At 41.4% G+C, this 15,066-nt stretch overlaps 1 protein-coding gene across 3 annotated transcripts in view; it reads right to left on the bottom strand.

The window, feature by feature from the left end:
- Positions 1-3,785: 3,785 nt before the first annotated feature.
- Positions 3,786-15,066, bottom strand: part of LOC137629674 (uncharacterized) — a 127,008-nt gene continuing 115,727 nt past the window's right edge. For all 3 annotated transcript variants that reach the window (XM_068361229.1, XM_068361226.1, XM_068361228.1), the window contains exons 6-7: positions 6,330-6,425; positions 3,786-4,688 (exon numbers count right to left, since the gene is read on the bottom strand). In XM_068361229.1, coding sequence (XP_068217330.1) covers positions 4,029-4,688; positions 6,330-6,425 — 756 coding nt within the window. In that variant the 3' untranslated portion in view covers positions 3,786-4,028. The remainder of the gene's footprint in view (positions 4,689-6,329; positions 6,426-15,066) is intronic.

The following is a 15,066-nucleotide window of genomic DNA, read 5'->3' as shown; positions in this document are numbered from 1 at the left end:
CCTTTACTAAGCCTTCCAAATAAAAAGGTTGGGTCATCAGTCCTGGTCAGAAGTGGCGGACAGTCTATGAAAGGGACTCAATATCTTGAACAAAAGACTTTTACTGTCCAGGGATTGGCCTCAAATGGCTGTCAACAGGGCCAATAGCTTTGTAAGCATCTCTCTACTGGTGATAAATTGGGTAACATGTTCTCCCTAGTGGGAGCCTCTGCAACATCAACATTATTATTATTATTATTATTATTATTATTATTAATTACTAAGCTACAACCCTAGTTGGAAAAGCAGAATGCTATAAACGCAAGGGCTTCAACAGCAAAAAGAGCCCAGTGAGGAAAGGAAATAAGGAAATTACAGAAGTTATTAACAATTAAAATAAAATATTTCAAGAACCGCAACAACATTACAACAAATCTTTCAAATATAAACTATAAAAACTTTGAAAAACAAGAGGAAAAGAAATGATAGAATAGTGTGCCTGAGTGTATCCTCAAGCAAGAGAACTCTACCCCAAGACAGCAGCAAACCATGGTACAGAGGCTATAGTACTATCTAGGACTGGAGAACATAGCTAAAGTCTCTCTTCTACCCTTACCAAGAGGAAAGTAGCCACTGAACAATTATAGTGCAGTAGCTAACCTCTTGAGAGAAGAAGAATTGTTTGGTAATCTCAGTGTCAAGTGTGTGAGGACAGAGTAGAACGTGGAAAGAATACTATTCAGCGTATGTGTAGGCAAAGAAAAAATGAGCCGTAACGAGAGATGTGGATCTAATGTCGTACTGTCTGGCCAGTTAAAGGAGCCAACAATTCTCTAGTGGTAATATCTCAACAGATGGTTGGTGCCCTACCAACTAACTACCTGTAACTTGTATTATTGTACACAGTTTACGAGATTATTTAAGTTATTGATACTACAGTACAATAGCAAGGGACCACTGAGGGGCCGAAACCCCGCCGGAGGAGTGCACCAGAATAACAGAAAGGTACGTGTTCCCAGCTCATGGTATGGCGGAGTTGTATAGGGGTTCAGACCAGCTCCCAAGACCGTAGCGGGGAGAGGATGGAACTAGGGGAACTAATGATGACTCAAGGCCATCCAAATAACCAATACAAAAGACTCACACACGACAGGACCTATATAAAACACTAGCCCCAAAATACACTAAAAGTAACCACAAGATAAACATGTAAATAAAAACAAAGCGTAATTCCCGCAAGGGGAAGAGAGAGAGAGAGAGAGAGAGAGAGAGAGAGAGAGAGAGAGAGAGAAAGAGAGAGAGAGAGAACCCGTGGTTGTATGAACAGAAAACGGGCACTCCAGCTCTCGTACTAGTTATAACTAACATAAATGAGAGAGAGAGGGAGACACGTGACCGTATGAACAGAAAACGGGAACTCCAGCCTCTCTCTCTCGTGGTTACTATAACGAAAACTAAAACGAACCTTAAATAAAATACATATAAAAGTCCATGACCAACAAAAGAACAATAAAAAGAGACGAACGAAGAATAGCGAAACGAGAACGAACAAGAGTGAAAATTGACGAAATTATGATACCGCCAAACGGAATAACTCAACTATAACAAAGCCCCGAACGCTATTCTTGGTTCGACTAGACAATGGACTCGTAAGCGATAAAAAGTACCAAGACAATATATATACGGTTCAAAATATAATAATATAAATGGCATAAGGCCTAAAGAATATAAAGGATAACGAACCTAAGATGACAAGAGTACCAACGGGCATAACAAGTTAAACGTAAAATCGTAAACAAGAACAATGGCCGCCATCGTCTTGGAAGGTCAAAGCCGTATGCACTAAAAACACTATAAAAAACAAAGATAACACTAGCCCGGTACTAACAAACCTGTCAAAACAATCTATGGTACTTAACATTGGTGCAGGAGCAAGAAGAGCCTCGGTCATGATGAAATTACACAAAAACAGTGATAAAACCAAGCGGCACACAAAAAACAAAATGACGCTTACGATGTCCAACAGAAGGATGTAGATCAGATGGCACTGGCATCGGGCGTCGGTAGAGTGGTTCAGGTAAGGTAGCTAGGGCCTCTGTTACGGCCCTTCCCTTTGATGAAGGAATTATCTAAATGGAAGACAGCCAGTGAATAGTGGTTTTCACACGCCCCTGCTTTATACACGACGCCCACTGGGTGTTCGCGCGAGGGTAGTAACCTCTGCATTCCATACTTTAACTTTCTCTGGTATATTTGGAAGTATTTTTATCAGAAAAGTGTAAGGAAGGACCCTTTTCACCGGGCGTCACAGGTCGACCCAGAAAATAGGTTTATACTGTACATGAAAAACTGTAATTGCTAAAGACTAACACCACTTATTCATGATAACTATACTGCATCCGACAAATAACCTCAGATGATGGGAAGACGAGAGAAATGAGCCCCTTCAGAAGAGATAAAGCTACAGCAAGTGGATACAATCCTCAGGACACCTTCCAGATTCATGACCAAGACAAGAATAGGTAAAACAATTTCTTATACACTGTATTGTAAAATATGAAAATGGGTTCCTCATGTCCATGTAATCATCTAGACTGAAATATTTCTGCTCCACAAACTCTGGTGCCATAGTTAAGGGCAGAGAAAGGAGAAGCATTTGAAAATCTCATCTCCATTGCCAAGCCACATCCTAATGCTAAAAATCTATTCACACCTAACAGCTCATGCTATTTCTTATGGCATGAATTGCATTGAAGATGGGGAGGTCTCTTGAACAAGCTGCAGGTCATAATAGATCACCAACACAAAAATCTGATCAACCCACTACACACATTCATTAACAAGCTGTCCCATCAATTCCTATGAGACTAGTGCCCATCAAATCAAATTATGTCAGATCCACCTCCAAAGAGCGTTCCGGTATGCCATGTCTTTCCTTTCCTGTGCTATCACCTCCTTATATCTAGTCTCCTATCCTATACTACTCTCTGATGTATTTATGACTCTTAAAAGACCAGCTGACACCACCATGTATTATTCTCTCCTGGGTGTTGAGAAGGCCTCCATTTCCCCTTCATCACTATCTCATCTTCATATATAATGAATTGCGCCATTTCTCTAACTGTTCCTAAGATAGCACATTTACTATCAAGGTTAATAACAATTAAAAAAACATGGTTATCATTATTTGTAATCATTCCTGTGTGCAAATACTAGTTTTGAACAATTAAATTCTTTTTAATTATCTTTTCAAATGCAACAACCATTAAATACAAATTCTTTCCTCAAAAAGGTAATTATTCATAAATGCATATAAAAACAAGTGAGCAAGTCCTGAACGCGGACATGGTCCTCGTAGAGGACATACCTCCGCCAAGGTGACCTAGAGCGCCATATGTCCTAGAATATGACCTTGACCTTTGACCTTTATAAATTTGAACATCACCCATGGGTTGCGCCTGGACTAGGACTTCCCTGTTGGCTTATGCAAAAGTCAGTGCTTTATTTCTGTCTCTTGATATGGCCACTTATGTCATAGTGACACCAGTGACCCCTGTGACCTTGACCTTGGGGTGACCTTGACCAAAATTTAATCAGTTCTTCCATACACATTGGGGAACTACTTGGCCAAGTTTGAAGTGATTCCGTGTAGAAATGTGGCCTCTACGTTGTCCACAGACAGACAGACAAACAGAGAAACAAACAAACAAACAAACAAACAAACAAACCGAACCGAAAACATAACCTCCGCCGCTTGGCGGAGGTAAATATGAATGTAGGTTAGCAATTTTCAATTCTACGCAATAAATTTTTAAACGCTTTATTCTTTAACAAACATTGTTTTTATTAGGGAATAGCAAAGGACATTTGTAATAATTTAATTGAACAAAGTTATGGTTAGAAAGACAGTTCATGTACAAATAAAATATATTTCTACAAATTTATATTAAATTTTGGTAAAATTCTTTTATCCAAACAACTGTACAGTATATAATTAGTGAGAATGACATTACATTAAGATTATATAATGTTATTATGTACATAGACAATTAAAAAAGTAGAGTTTTATCTGATAAATCATTTGAAACCTTCCATTGTCCAGATGGATAATGTAGAAACTGCCCAGAGATATTTAGTTTAAAATGCAAACTTATATAAGGAGTAAAATCCCGTTTTAAAGATTTGTCAATTTTCAAGAGGCCAGACATACCAGCCCACATTGATGACTCCCACGATAACCTTCCCTGCAAAGCCTCTACTGATATATTCTCATTAGTGAACCACATTCCAATGTGTGTGGCAACTATGACAGAGTCAAATACAGGCTCCAATATGCTAGAAATATATTCAGTCTCTGATGCACTGTTCCTTCCACTTTTTGTAACTTGTCTGCTAACATTCCGGTGCCATTTTTCATTCTTTATTGTATTTCCCACAAAAAGAGCATAGCTCAAATCAAAGTTTTTGTGTTCGATAAAGTTGTAATCAACAAAATAGGGATCATACAAAATTTTTTCCACAGTTGTAAACCATGGAATGCCAAAGATCCAAGAGTCTTTTGAAATTCTCGATAATAGTCTAAACATATAATATTGAGTTATCAGCAATCCAACTTTACTTTCATTAGCTGCAATATTGGTTAGAGAGGTTTCCAGGAATTGAAGTATTTGAGTAGCAGGTGTAAATTCTTCAACAATAATTCTTATTACCTGGGAAAGAGAAAAGTTGAGACTTATAAAAATAGCTTCAGAAATTACAATTAACAGTAACTTGAACTATATACTAGTGCTTTTCAAACTGCCTTTACAACCCTTAGGTTTTATATTTGAGTTACTTCATTTTTTATGCTGCCTCCAGCTGCCTCAATCTTTTCCTTAGATCATAGCAGCTTGTATTTAAATCTATCTTGACGACATTTGACACACTGCGAAAAACTGCATTATTGACTTTAAAATATAAAAATCTTTAAAATATCTTCATAAATTTCAATACAGTACTTGAGCCTTCCCTTTCCCTCCTAGCTTCCTGCTTTGATTTTCTGAATTAATAGTAAATTTCTTGATTTTGAAAGATAAAAACTATTCTATAGACATTATGGTAGGCAGTAAATAAACTTTACCTTCCTTTATCCACCCAAAAACAAGAATGAGGGATATCAACATGCTTAGCTACCTCTCTTCCCTTTAAGTGTTAGCAGGTATCAAGACATTGGGATATGGAAACTAACAAAGAAGCAGCAGGGGCAGAAAGGACAGGACGGTGAGAAAGAGGGGTAACGAGCATGCATTTTCTTTTAACACTTCAGGTCTTGGTGGAAAACATTATGGTGGGAATTAAGAGGGGCCCAAAGAACCTTCAGGTGTTCACAAGCTTAGCTTGTAATAATAATAAAAATAATAATAATAATAATAATAATAATAATAATGCATGACATTGCCATTTATAACTCAGGAGCTGTGCTCACATACTCGTAAACAATCATGTGGCAACTCGTCCCTACTTGCTGCTGGAGCATCATGAAATGGCTAGAAGCCCAGGTAGACCTCCACCCTATGCCTTTTCAAAAAGAGACTGTGCCTATGATTGGTACCACGCCATAAAAATCTGACACTACTGGTATGTCAGCGGCAGTAGACAAACTATGAAGGTACTGGTCAGCAGTAAGCTACATCAGCCACTCTTGGCAGAGACGAGAGGTCACGGTGAGCCCAACGGAATTTCATAAAAGTAGTTATCTTACAACACTCTAACTTCTATGTCTCTTTAGGAGAAGTGATTGAACAAGAAAAACAGTATGAGGAGGAGGGTAAGATGGCATAGCTCTATTCCCACCCTAATCGTTACCTTCAGCAAAGTTATAAGAAAACTACTATACCCGTGGTTTTCTAATGGCTCGTCCTTTCAGCTCCTCCAAAAGTAATGCCCCCTTATATAGCTACAGGTTTGTATCGTTAGGAAAAATACAAATTAACTCCAAATTTGTAAATTTGTCATTTCACTAACACCACCACCACATGACCTGACATCACTGTATATGTATATGTATATGTATATGTATATACATATACATATACATATATATATATATATATATATATATATATATATATATATATATATATATATACATTTTCTAATAATACTGTATTTCTACACTTAATAACCTTTCAACAATCATACTGTAAATTTCTAAATTTTCTTACTTAAAATAAATCAAAATAAATACTCTTATTATCAATTTATCACTTGGTGTAAATAATTTCAATAAGCAGGGTGAAGAGAAAAGATAATTTAGCATTGGAATACACTTAAAATTATAATGTATAAGTGCTTAATAAGTAAAAACTTACCTGTGCACCTGTGATATTCTTCAAGTATTGAATCTGGCTTGGCTTATCATCAGGATTGACCAACATAAGCACCACACTAAGGTTTTGCTGGCTTATCTATGAAAAAATTGGTGATAAATCATATATGAATGTTTTACATATTCTTTTAAAACTTCTACAAAACTTCATTAGTGTAAATTACAAACATGAGCATACAGAACAAAATAACAATACATTCATGTCACTGATATAAAGATATAAATGTACATAAAGTTGATTTTCTGATTTAATTTTTTACTTTGTGGTTTAAACATGTTTATAAAATTAATCAATAAATTTCAATAAGCTGTATATTCAGGATTACAGGTGCCCGTCTGTTTGAAATCAGGAACGAAAACAAATTCTTTATATCTCTTATGAGACGTTTTATCCCATGAATCCTCCTTAAAAAGTAATCTTCCTAGGTCAAAGCAGATGACCAACAAAAGAGCATTTTGGGTTCAAAGATCACACAATATGCATGAGTAACTGGCTCATTGAAGGCTTGTTACTATGTTCCAGGATCTAAGTTTTTCCTGACAATATAAACTTACAAAGGAGAGTAAGAGAGAAGAGAATTGATGTCCACTGCACCCGTGTAGTCACCATTACCATTTCTACATCAAGGCATCAAAAGATTGAGTACGAGAGATTGTTGCTGTAATCGCAGCTTTGGATGCTAGTACGATTCCAAATACAGCTCTGGTCCTGAAAGCTGGAGCTAAGGTCATTGAAACTTCAAATGTAAGAATGTTGGAGGGACTGGTTATGGATCGAAGACCTAATATAGTTCTGGAAGATGGGGGCTCCCGTTGATTTTGAGACCCTAAAAATACCACATCATGAAGGGAAGGTCTCTGATTGCACCTTTGATCATGAAAGTTGAAGCATTTCTGACCATTAGAAAGCTCTGAAATCTGATTTGGTAATCAAATTAGCACGGTTCAAGATATCTAGAGCAGCTTTTCTTGTTACACTGTCCACCAGGATGGTTTTGATCGTGGTTCAGTTTGCTAGAATAGTTCAGGCCATGGCCTTGAATACTGTCTATAGGTCTACCCTGAAAGGGGAAATTAGGGGATGTGAAGCACTCATTCAAAATGCACCCAGTGGCTCTGAGCCTATTATCGAAGTTGGCTCCAATAGCTGTACCTCTGTTCCAATCGTAACTAGAGCGAATTCTTTAGAGAGAGAGAGCAAACAAATACTCCTTACTCATACTAATTCAGGAAGAGAAACACTAAATTGAATAACAAAATATTTGCAGTTACTTTACTAATGGTGCAATGTCTACAATAAAGCCTTAAAACTGCTCCAGACAGAACCCATTGATACTGATTAAATTGCTTTCTATACACCTCTACCTTTCTCAATCCATTACAGTTCTACCTCTCAATTTTTTAGATGTTTCTGCAGCCTTCACTGATACTTAGATGAAACACAAAAACAAAACCTTGAAAAGAAACGTAAAAGAAGAGGAATAACAAAAATGGAAGAAAACAATCTATCTTGCATAACAATTTCCCATAAATTATACAATTATACAATAAATTATACAATTAAATTTAGTGTTAAAAATTTTTACCTTTATTCACAAATACAGTAAAATGCAATATAATAAGTCCTATGAATAAAAGAAAGCTACATTTCAATAGTGGGTTCTTAAGTTGAAAGTTTGCAAAGTCCAACATAATTAGTCTAGGCATCTTCCTCAAAACCACCACCCACTTACCCAAACTCACTAGTAAACTAGCTTACATATGCATCAGGATTTCTTAGAGTTACCACCACACAACCAAACTTTAAACTACTAATAACTTTGTATTCTATTGTTGATCCACTACTCATATGTTCTAATATTTGACAGTTCTTAAATAAGAGATCTAGTGTACTAGAATTTGACCCAGAGTAAGAAAGAGTTGGAAAACACGCAAAAATTAATTATCAGCAATTGGCAAGGCCTTCCTGAGACAACCCATTCTCATTCACACTTGCAGTTCCAATAATACTGAGGCCTTCCAAATATTATTCAGCAGTTTGAAAAAAAACAAAAAAAAAAACTTAATGATTAGCCAAAAATGAATCCTTGAACAGTAGAAGCAACAGCCAAAAACTAAGATTTCATTGAAGAAAGCTTTTAAAGAGGGGCCACCTGCTAATAGGAACAGAAAGGACTAGAAGAAAAATTAATTCATAAGACCTAAGTAAAATCTAATATTTTGCATTAAAATAACCAAGAAATATAAAACACCATTACCACAACACAACCTGTATGATCACCAATATGACTGAACCTTACCAGCATGTATAAATTTACATAATGTAATAAATGACAACAGACCTAGAATTTTTGCATAACCATATATAGTTCCTAATCTCTTCAAAGGAAAACTTATAAACCAACAAAAGAGTAATAACATACTGTACAGTGTAGATTGTTTCATAAGCTGTATTGAAATAGGAGAATTACAATGAAAAATGATATTTTGATTATAAAATAAATTTTTGAATATACTTACCCGGTGAATATATAATAGCTGACGTCTCCGGCGGCTCGACAGAAAAACACAAAAACTCGCGAGCGATCGCTATGAAGGTTGCGGGTGTGCCCACCAGCGCCAACTATCGGCCAGATACCGCATATACATGTAAACAGCTCCAGTTCTTCTCATCCCGCTGGGTCTCTATCGGGGAAGAAGGGGGGACCTTTAATTTATATATTCACCGGGTAAGTATATTCAAAAATTTATTTTATAATCAAAATATCATTTTTAAATATTTAACTTAGCCGGTGAATATATAATAGCTGATTCACACCCATGGTGGTAGGTAGAGACCAGAATTAATAAAGTTTACAGTGTATATGCTTAGAGTTTTTGACAGTTATATCATAACAAAACCCAAATATATATAGGTACCTGGTAAGGAAGTTGACTTAGACGATTACTCTGCCTTGTTAGTCTGTCTTCCTCACGAAGCCCAGCGATCCTCTTAGGATGCTGAAAGACTCCCAGGAGCTGAAGTATCAAGGGCTGCAACCCATACAACAGGACCTCATCAAACCCCTAATCTGGGCGCTCTCAAGAAATGACATTTGACCACCCGCCAAATCAACCAGGATGCGAAAGGCTTCTTAGCCTTCCGTACAACCCAAAAACAAGATTAGAAACATTTCAAGAGACAGATTAAAAGGACATTGGAATTAAGGGAATGTAGTGGTAGAACCCTCAACCACTACTGCACTCGCTGCAACGAATGGACCCAGTGTGTAGCAGTCCTCGTAAAGAGTCTGGACATCTTTTAAGTAAAATGACACGAATACCGACTTGCTTCTCCAAAAGGTCGCGTCCATAATACTTTGCAGAGATCTATTTTGCTTAAAGGCCACGGAAGTTGCTATAGCTCTTACTTCGTGCGTCTTAACCTTAAGCAAGCATCGGTCTTTTTCATTCAAGTGAGAATGAGCCTCTCGGATTAAAAATCTGATGAAATATGACAAAGCATTCTTTGACATAGGCAATGATGGTTTCTTAACTGAGCACCATAATGCCTCAGATCCACCTTGTAAGGACTTAGTACGAGCTAAGTAGAACTTAAGAGCTCTAACTGGACACAGCACTCTTTCAAGTTCGTTGCCCACGATCTCTGACAGGCAAGGTATATCAAAAGATTTAGGCCAAGGACGAGAAGGCAGTTCATTTTTGGCCAGGAAACCAAGTTGAAGTGAACATGTGGCTTTTTCTGTAGAAAAGCCGATGTTCTTACTGAAGGCATGAATTTCACTGACCCTTTTAGCCGAAGCCAAGCACACTAGGAAAAGCGTCTTGAGGGTGAGATCCTTCAGGGAGGCTGAATGTAATGGCTCAAACCTGTCTGACATGAGGAACCTTAGGACCACGTCTAAGTTCCATCCAGGAGTTGCCAAACGACGTTCCTTAGAGGTCTCGAAAGACTTAAGGAGATCTTGGAGATCTTTATTGTTGGAAGATCTAAGCCTCTATGTCGAAAGACCGAAGCCAAAATGCTCCTGTAGCCCTTAATAGTGGGAGCTGAGAGGGAGCGAACATTTCTCAGATATAAAAGGAAATCTGCGATTTGGGCTACAGAGGTACTGGAAGAGGACACAGATGCTGACTTGCACCAGTCTCGAAAGACTTCCCACTTTGACTGGTATACCCTGATGGTAGAAGCTCTCCTAGCTCTCGCAATCGCACTGGCTGCCTCCTTCGAAAAACCTCGAGCTCTTGAGAGTCTTTCGATAGTCTGAAGGCAGTCAGACGAAGCGCGGGGAGGCTTTGATGAAAATTCTTTACGTGGGGCTGATGTAAGAGATCTACCCTTAGAGGAAGACTTCTTGGAAAGTCTACCAGCCATTGAAGTACCTCGGTGAACTCGCGGGCCAGAGGGGAGCAACCAACGTCAACCTTGTCCCTTCGTGAGAGGCGAACTTCTGCAGTACCTTGTTGACTATCTTGAATGGTGGGAATGCATATAAGTCCAGATGAGACCAATCCAGTAGAAACGCGTCTATGTGGATCGCCTCTGGCTCTGGGACTGGTGAGCAATAAATCGGTAACCTTTTGGTCAACGAGGTGGCAAAGAGGTCTATGGTGGGTTGACCCCAAGTCGCCCAAAGACTCTTGCACACGTCCTTGTGGAGGGTCCATTCCGTGGGTATCACCTGACCCCTCCGACTGAGACAGTCTGCCAAGACGTTCAAGTCCCCCTGGATGAATCTCGTCAACAGGGAGATGCCTCGATTTCTTGACCATATGAGAAGGTCCCTTGCGATCTCGTACAGCGTGTGGGAGTGTGTGCCTCCTTGCTTGGAGATGTACGCCAAAGCTGTGGTGTTGTCTGAGTTGACCTCTACCACTTTGTTTCGAAGAATGCTTTCGAATTTCATCAAGGCCAAGTGGACTGCTAATAGCTCCTTGCCGTTGATGTGCATGCTCTTCTGACTTGAGGTCCACAGACCCGAGCATTCCCGACCGTCCAGGGTCGCACCCCGACCCAAATCCGACGCGTCTGAGAACAACACGTGGTTTGGGTTCTTGACTGCTAGGGATAGACCCTCTCTCAGACTGATATTGTTGTCCCACCATTTCAGGCATGCCTTTACTGGTTCGGAGACTGGGATTGATACCGTCTCTAAAGTCTTGCCCTTGTTCCAGTGAGAGGCTAGATGGAACTGGAGAGGCCGAAGGTGTAGTCTCCCTAGCGAGACAAACTGCTCCAGGGATGAGAGAGTCCCTACGAGACTCATCCAACTCCTGACTGAACAACGTTCTCTTTTCAGCATTAGTTGGACTTTGAGCAGGGCTTGTTCTATTCGGGTGGCAGACGGAAAAGCCCGAAAAACTGGACTGCGAATCTCCATCCCCAAATATAGAATAGTTTGGGATGGGATCAGTTGGGACTTTTCTAAGTTGACCAAAAGTCCCAACTCCTTGGCCAGACCCAACGTCCAATGTAGATCCTGCAGACAGCGATGACTGGACGATGCTCTGAGAAGCTAGTCGTCCAAGTACAGGGAGGCTCGGATTCCCGATAGATGGAGGAATTTTGCCACATTCCTCATGAGCCTCGTAAACACGAGAGGAGCAGGACTGAGGCCAAAGCACAGGGCTCGAAACTGGTACACCACATTCCTGTAAACAAACCTCAGAAACGGTTGGGAATCCGGGTGTATAGGAATGTGGAAGTACGCATCTCGTAGGTCGAGAGAGACCATCCAGTCTCCCTCTCTGACCGCTGCTAAGACGGACTTCGTGGTCTCCATCGTGAATTTTGTTTTTGTAACAAAAACGTTGAGCGCACTGACATCTAGCACCGGCCTCCAACCTCCTGTATGCTTTGGGACTAGGAAGAGACGGTTGTAAAACCCCGGTGATTGAAGGTCCGAGACTTTCACCACCGCTCCCTTCTCTAGCAACAGAGACACTTCTTGATTTAGGGCTTGTCTCTTTGATTCCTCTCGGTACCTGGGAGAGAGGTCTATGGGAGTTGTTACTAGAGGAGGTTTGCGTACAAACGGAATTTTGTACCCCTCTCTGAGCAACAGAACAGACTCTTGGTCTGCACCCCTCTTCTCCCAGGCCTGCCAGAAGCTCTTCAATCTGGCACCTACCGCTGTCTGAGGCTGTGGGCAGTCAGACTCTGCCACGGGAGGACTTGGCTCCTCTCTTCTTACCTCTCTTTCCCTCGGCACGAGAGCCTCCCCTGCTGGGAGCTCTACCACGAAAGGGCGGGATAAATCTAGATGCAGGAGTCTCGATCCTGGGTCTCACAGCAAAGGATGAAGAAGGAGCCCCTTTGCGAGCAGAGGACGCCATCAGGTCATGGGTGTCCTTCTGCACAAGCGAAGCAGCTATATCCTTAACCAGCTGTTGTGGAAACAAGGCCGCTGATAAGGGAGCAAAGAGCAGTTCCGATCTCTGACAGGGAGTAACTCCTGCCGAAAGGAAAGAGCAAAGGGTTTCTCGCTTCTTTAAGACTCCCGACGTAAAGGTGGAGGCGAGCTCATTGGAGCCATCGCGGATGGCTTTATCCATACAGGACATGATAAGTAAGGAAACATCTTGGTCGGCAGACGAGATCTTCCTACTTAAAACTCCTAATGACCAGTCAAGAAAGTTAAACACTTCAAAGGCCCTGTATACGCCTTTAAGCAGATGGTCAAGGTCCGAGGAGGACCAACAAATCTTCGAGCGTCTCATGGCCAGGCGACGGGGAGAGTCTACGAGGCTTGAGAAGTCACCCTGGGCAGAGGCAGGGACTCCCAAGCCGAGAACTTCTCCCGTGTCATACCAGACGCTCGATCTAGAAGCTAGCTTAGAAGGAGGGAAGGCAAAGGCCGTCTTCCCCAAACTCCTCCTGGTATCCAACCAGTCGCCTAGAAGACGTAAAGCCCTCTTGGAAGAGCGAGAAAGCACTAGCTTAGTAAAGGCTGGCTTGGTAGCAGGTAAGCCTAGAGCAAACTCAGACGGAGGCGAACGAGGAGCAACAGCAACAAAGTGATCTGGAAAAAGATCCTTGAAAATCATCATGATCTTCTTAAAGTCAATCGAAGGAGGAACCGCTTTAGGTTCATCTATATCTGAAGGATTATCATCAGGATGAGGATCAGCAACGTCCTCATCTGAAGGAGCTTCGTCCGATAACTGCTGAGTCTCAAGCAAGGGAGAGACCTGCCTTGGTGGCAATGCTTGACAAGCAGAGTCCACACGCACCGGAGCATCAGTAGCAGTCCAGGACGCTACGTCATGTAACTGCTTAACAGACTGACTAGCAACAACAACAGGAGCGGGAGGACGCTCAACGTCAACTCGAGACTGCCTTGACTGCCTAGACTGAGCAGTCAAAACAACTCTTGACTGCGGTGCTTGACGCTCAACGTCAAAACAAGTCAACTTCGCTGGTTGGCGAACGTCCTGAACGTCAACAAGAGCATGCGGCAGCGGCTGAACGTCCACATGCGGCTGAAAGTCAACACGGGACTACATCGAGTGAGGCTCTACAAAACGTGACTGACGTGACTTTGTAACGCCAACGTCAACAGGACGAGCAAAGGCTCGTTTGGCCGGCTGACGGCCAGGATCTCGATCAGCTAAGCGGCGAGGATCATCGTGAACCTGCTCAGCAGAATAGTCCTCCATAAGAGAGGCAAGCTTATTCTGCATGTCTTGCAGTACAACCCATTTAGGATCAACAGGAATGGGTGCTGTAAGAGACGAGGGTAACGTCTGTGACTGCAAAACATTGCCTACACTAAGACTCTCGGAGCCTGTGTTACGCTTCTGTTTAGGCGGCGAGCAGTCTTCCGATGACTGCACAGGGTCAGAGCTGTCCCAATGGCTACAACCAGGACGCTGGACCTGTCCTGAAGGGACTGACTTTCGCTTTAAGGGTCTCGAAACCTTGCTCCACGGTTTCTTACGCGATAAGCCTTCGGATGACGAGGAGAAAACCGTCTCGCTCGTCTTATGGTAAGGGCGGTCTTGACGAGACACGCCTGAAACCATAGAGGGAACGTCTGTTAGTTGGTTAAAGCCTCTCGAACCCATAAGTCCTACGACATTACTTCTCCCTGGGGCATGGGAGCTTGCAAGAGGTCTCGGACTAGGCGAACGACAGGCACGAACAGACGAACCCTCTGTCGCAACACTGATAACACTTTGCGCACTAATCACTTCCTTCCCACGATTTTCTAATGTGGCACTCTGACACTAACTCTTTTACGTCCGCCATGAGTTGATTACGGTCCGTAGCTAACGACTCAACTCTCTCGCCCAAAGCTTGAATGGCACGTAACATATCCCGCATTGATGGTTCCTGAGTGCTAGTAGAGGGTTCAGGCACAACTACTACTGGGGAAGGATTAGGTTCAGGGGCATGGGAGGAGGAAAATTCTAACGATCTAGAGGAACTTCTCCTCACCCTATCTCTCTCTAGCTTACGAGAATACTTGTCAAACTCAAGCCAATCGAATTCCGAAAGGCCCACGCACTCATCACACCGATCTCCTAATTGACAGGTTTTACCCCGACAATTAGAACACACAGTATGTGGGTCGAGAGAGGCCTTTGGAAGACGCTTATTACAATCCCTAGCATTACATTTACGAAATCTAGGAATTGGAGAAGGGTCAGCCATTTTGAAAAGTCAAAGAAAGTCCAAAAAACAATCCAAAGTCATCAACAATTAAATCTATCCAAAA

The sequence above is a fragment of the Palaemon carinicauda genome, chromosome 37 (genome assembly GCF_036898095.1).
Source record: "Palaemon carinicauda isolate YSFRI2023 chromosome 37, ASM3689809v2, whole genome shotgun sequence".
NCBI classification, from domain to species: domain Eukaryota; kingdom Metazoa; phylum Arthropoda; class Malacostraca; order Decapoda; family Palaemonidae; genus Palaemon; species Palaemon carinicauda.
The sequence above is the reverse complement of the archived record's forward strand: the minus strand, read 5'-3'. Positions and strand labels throughout refer to the sequence as shown.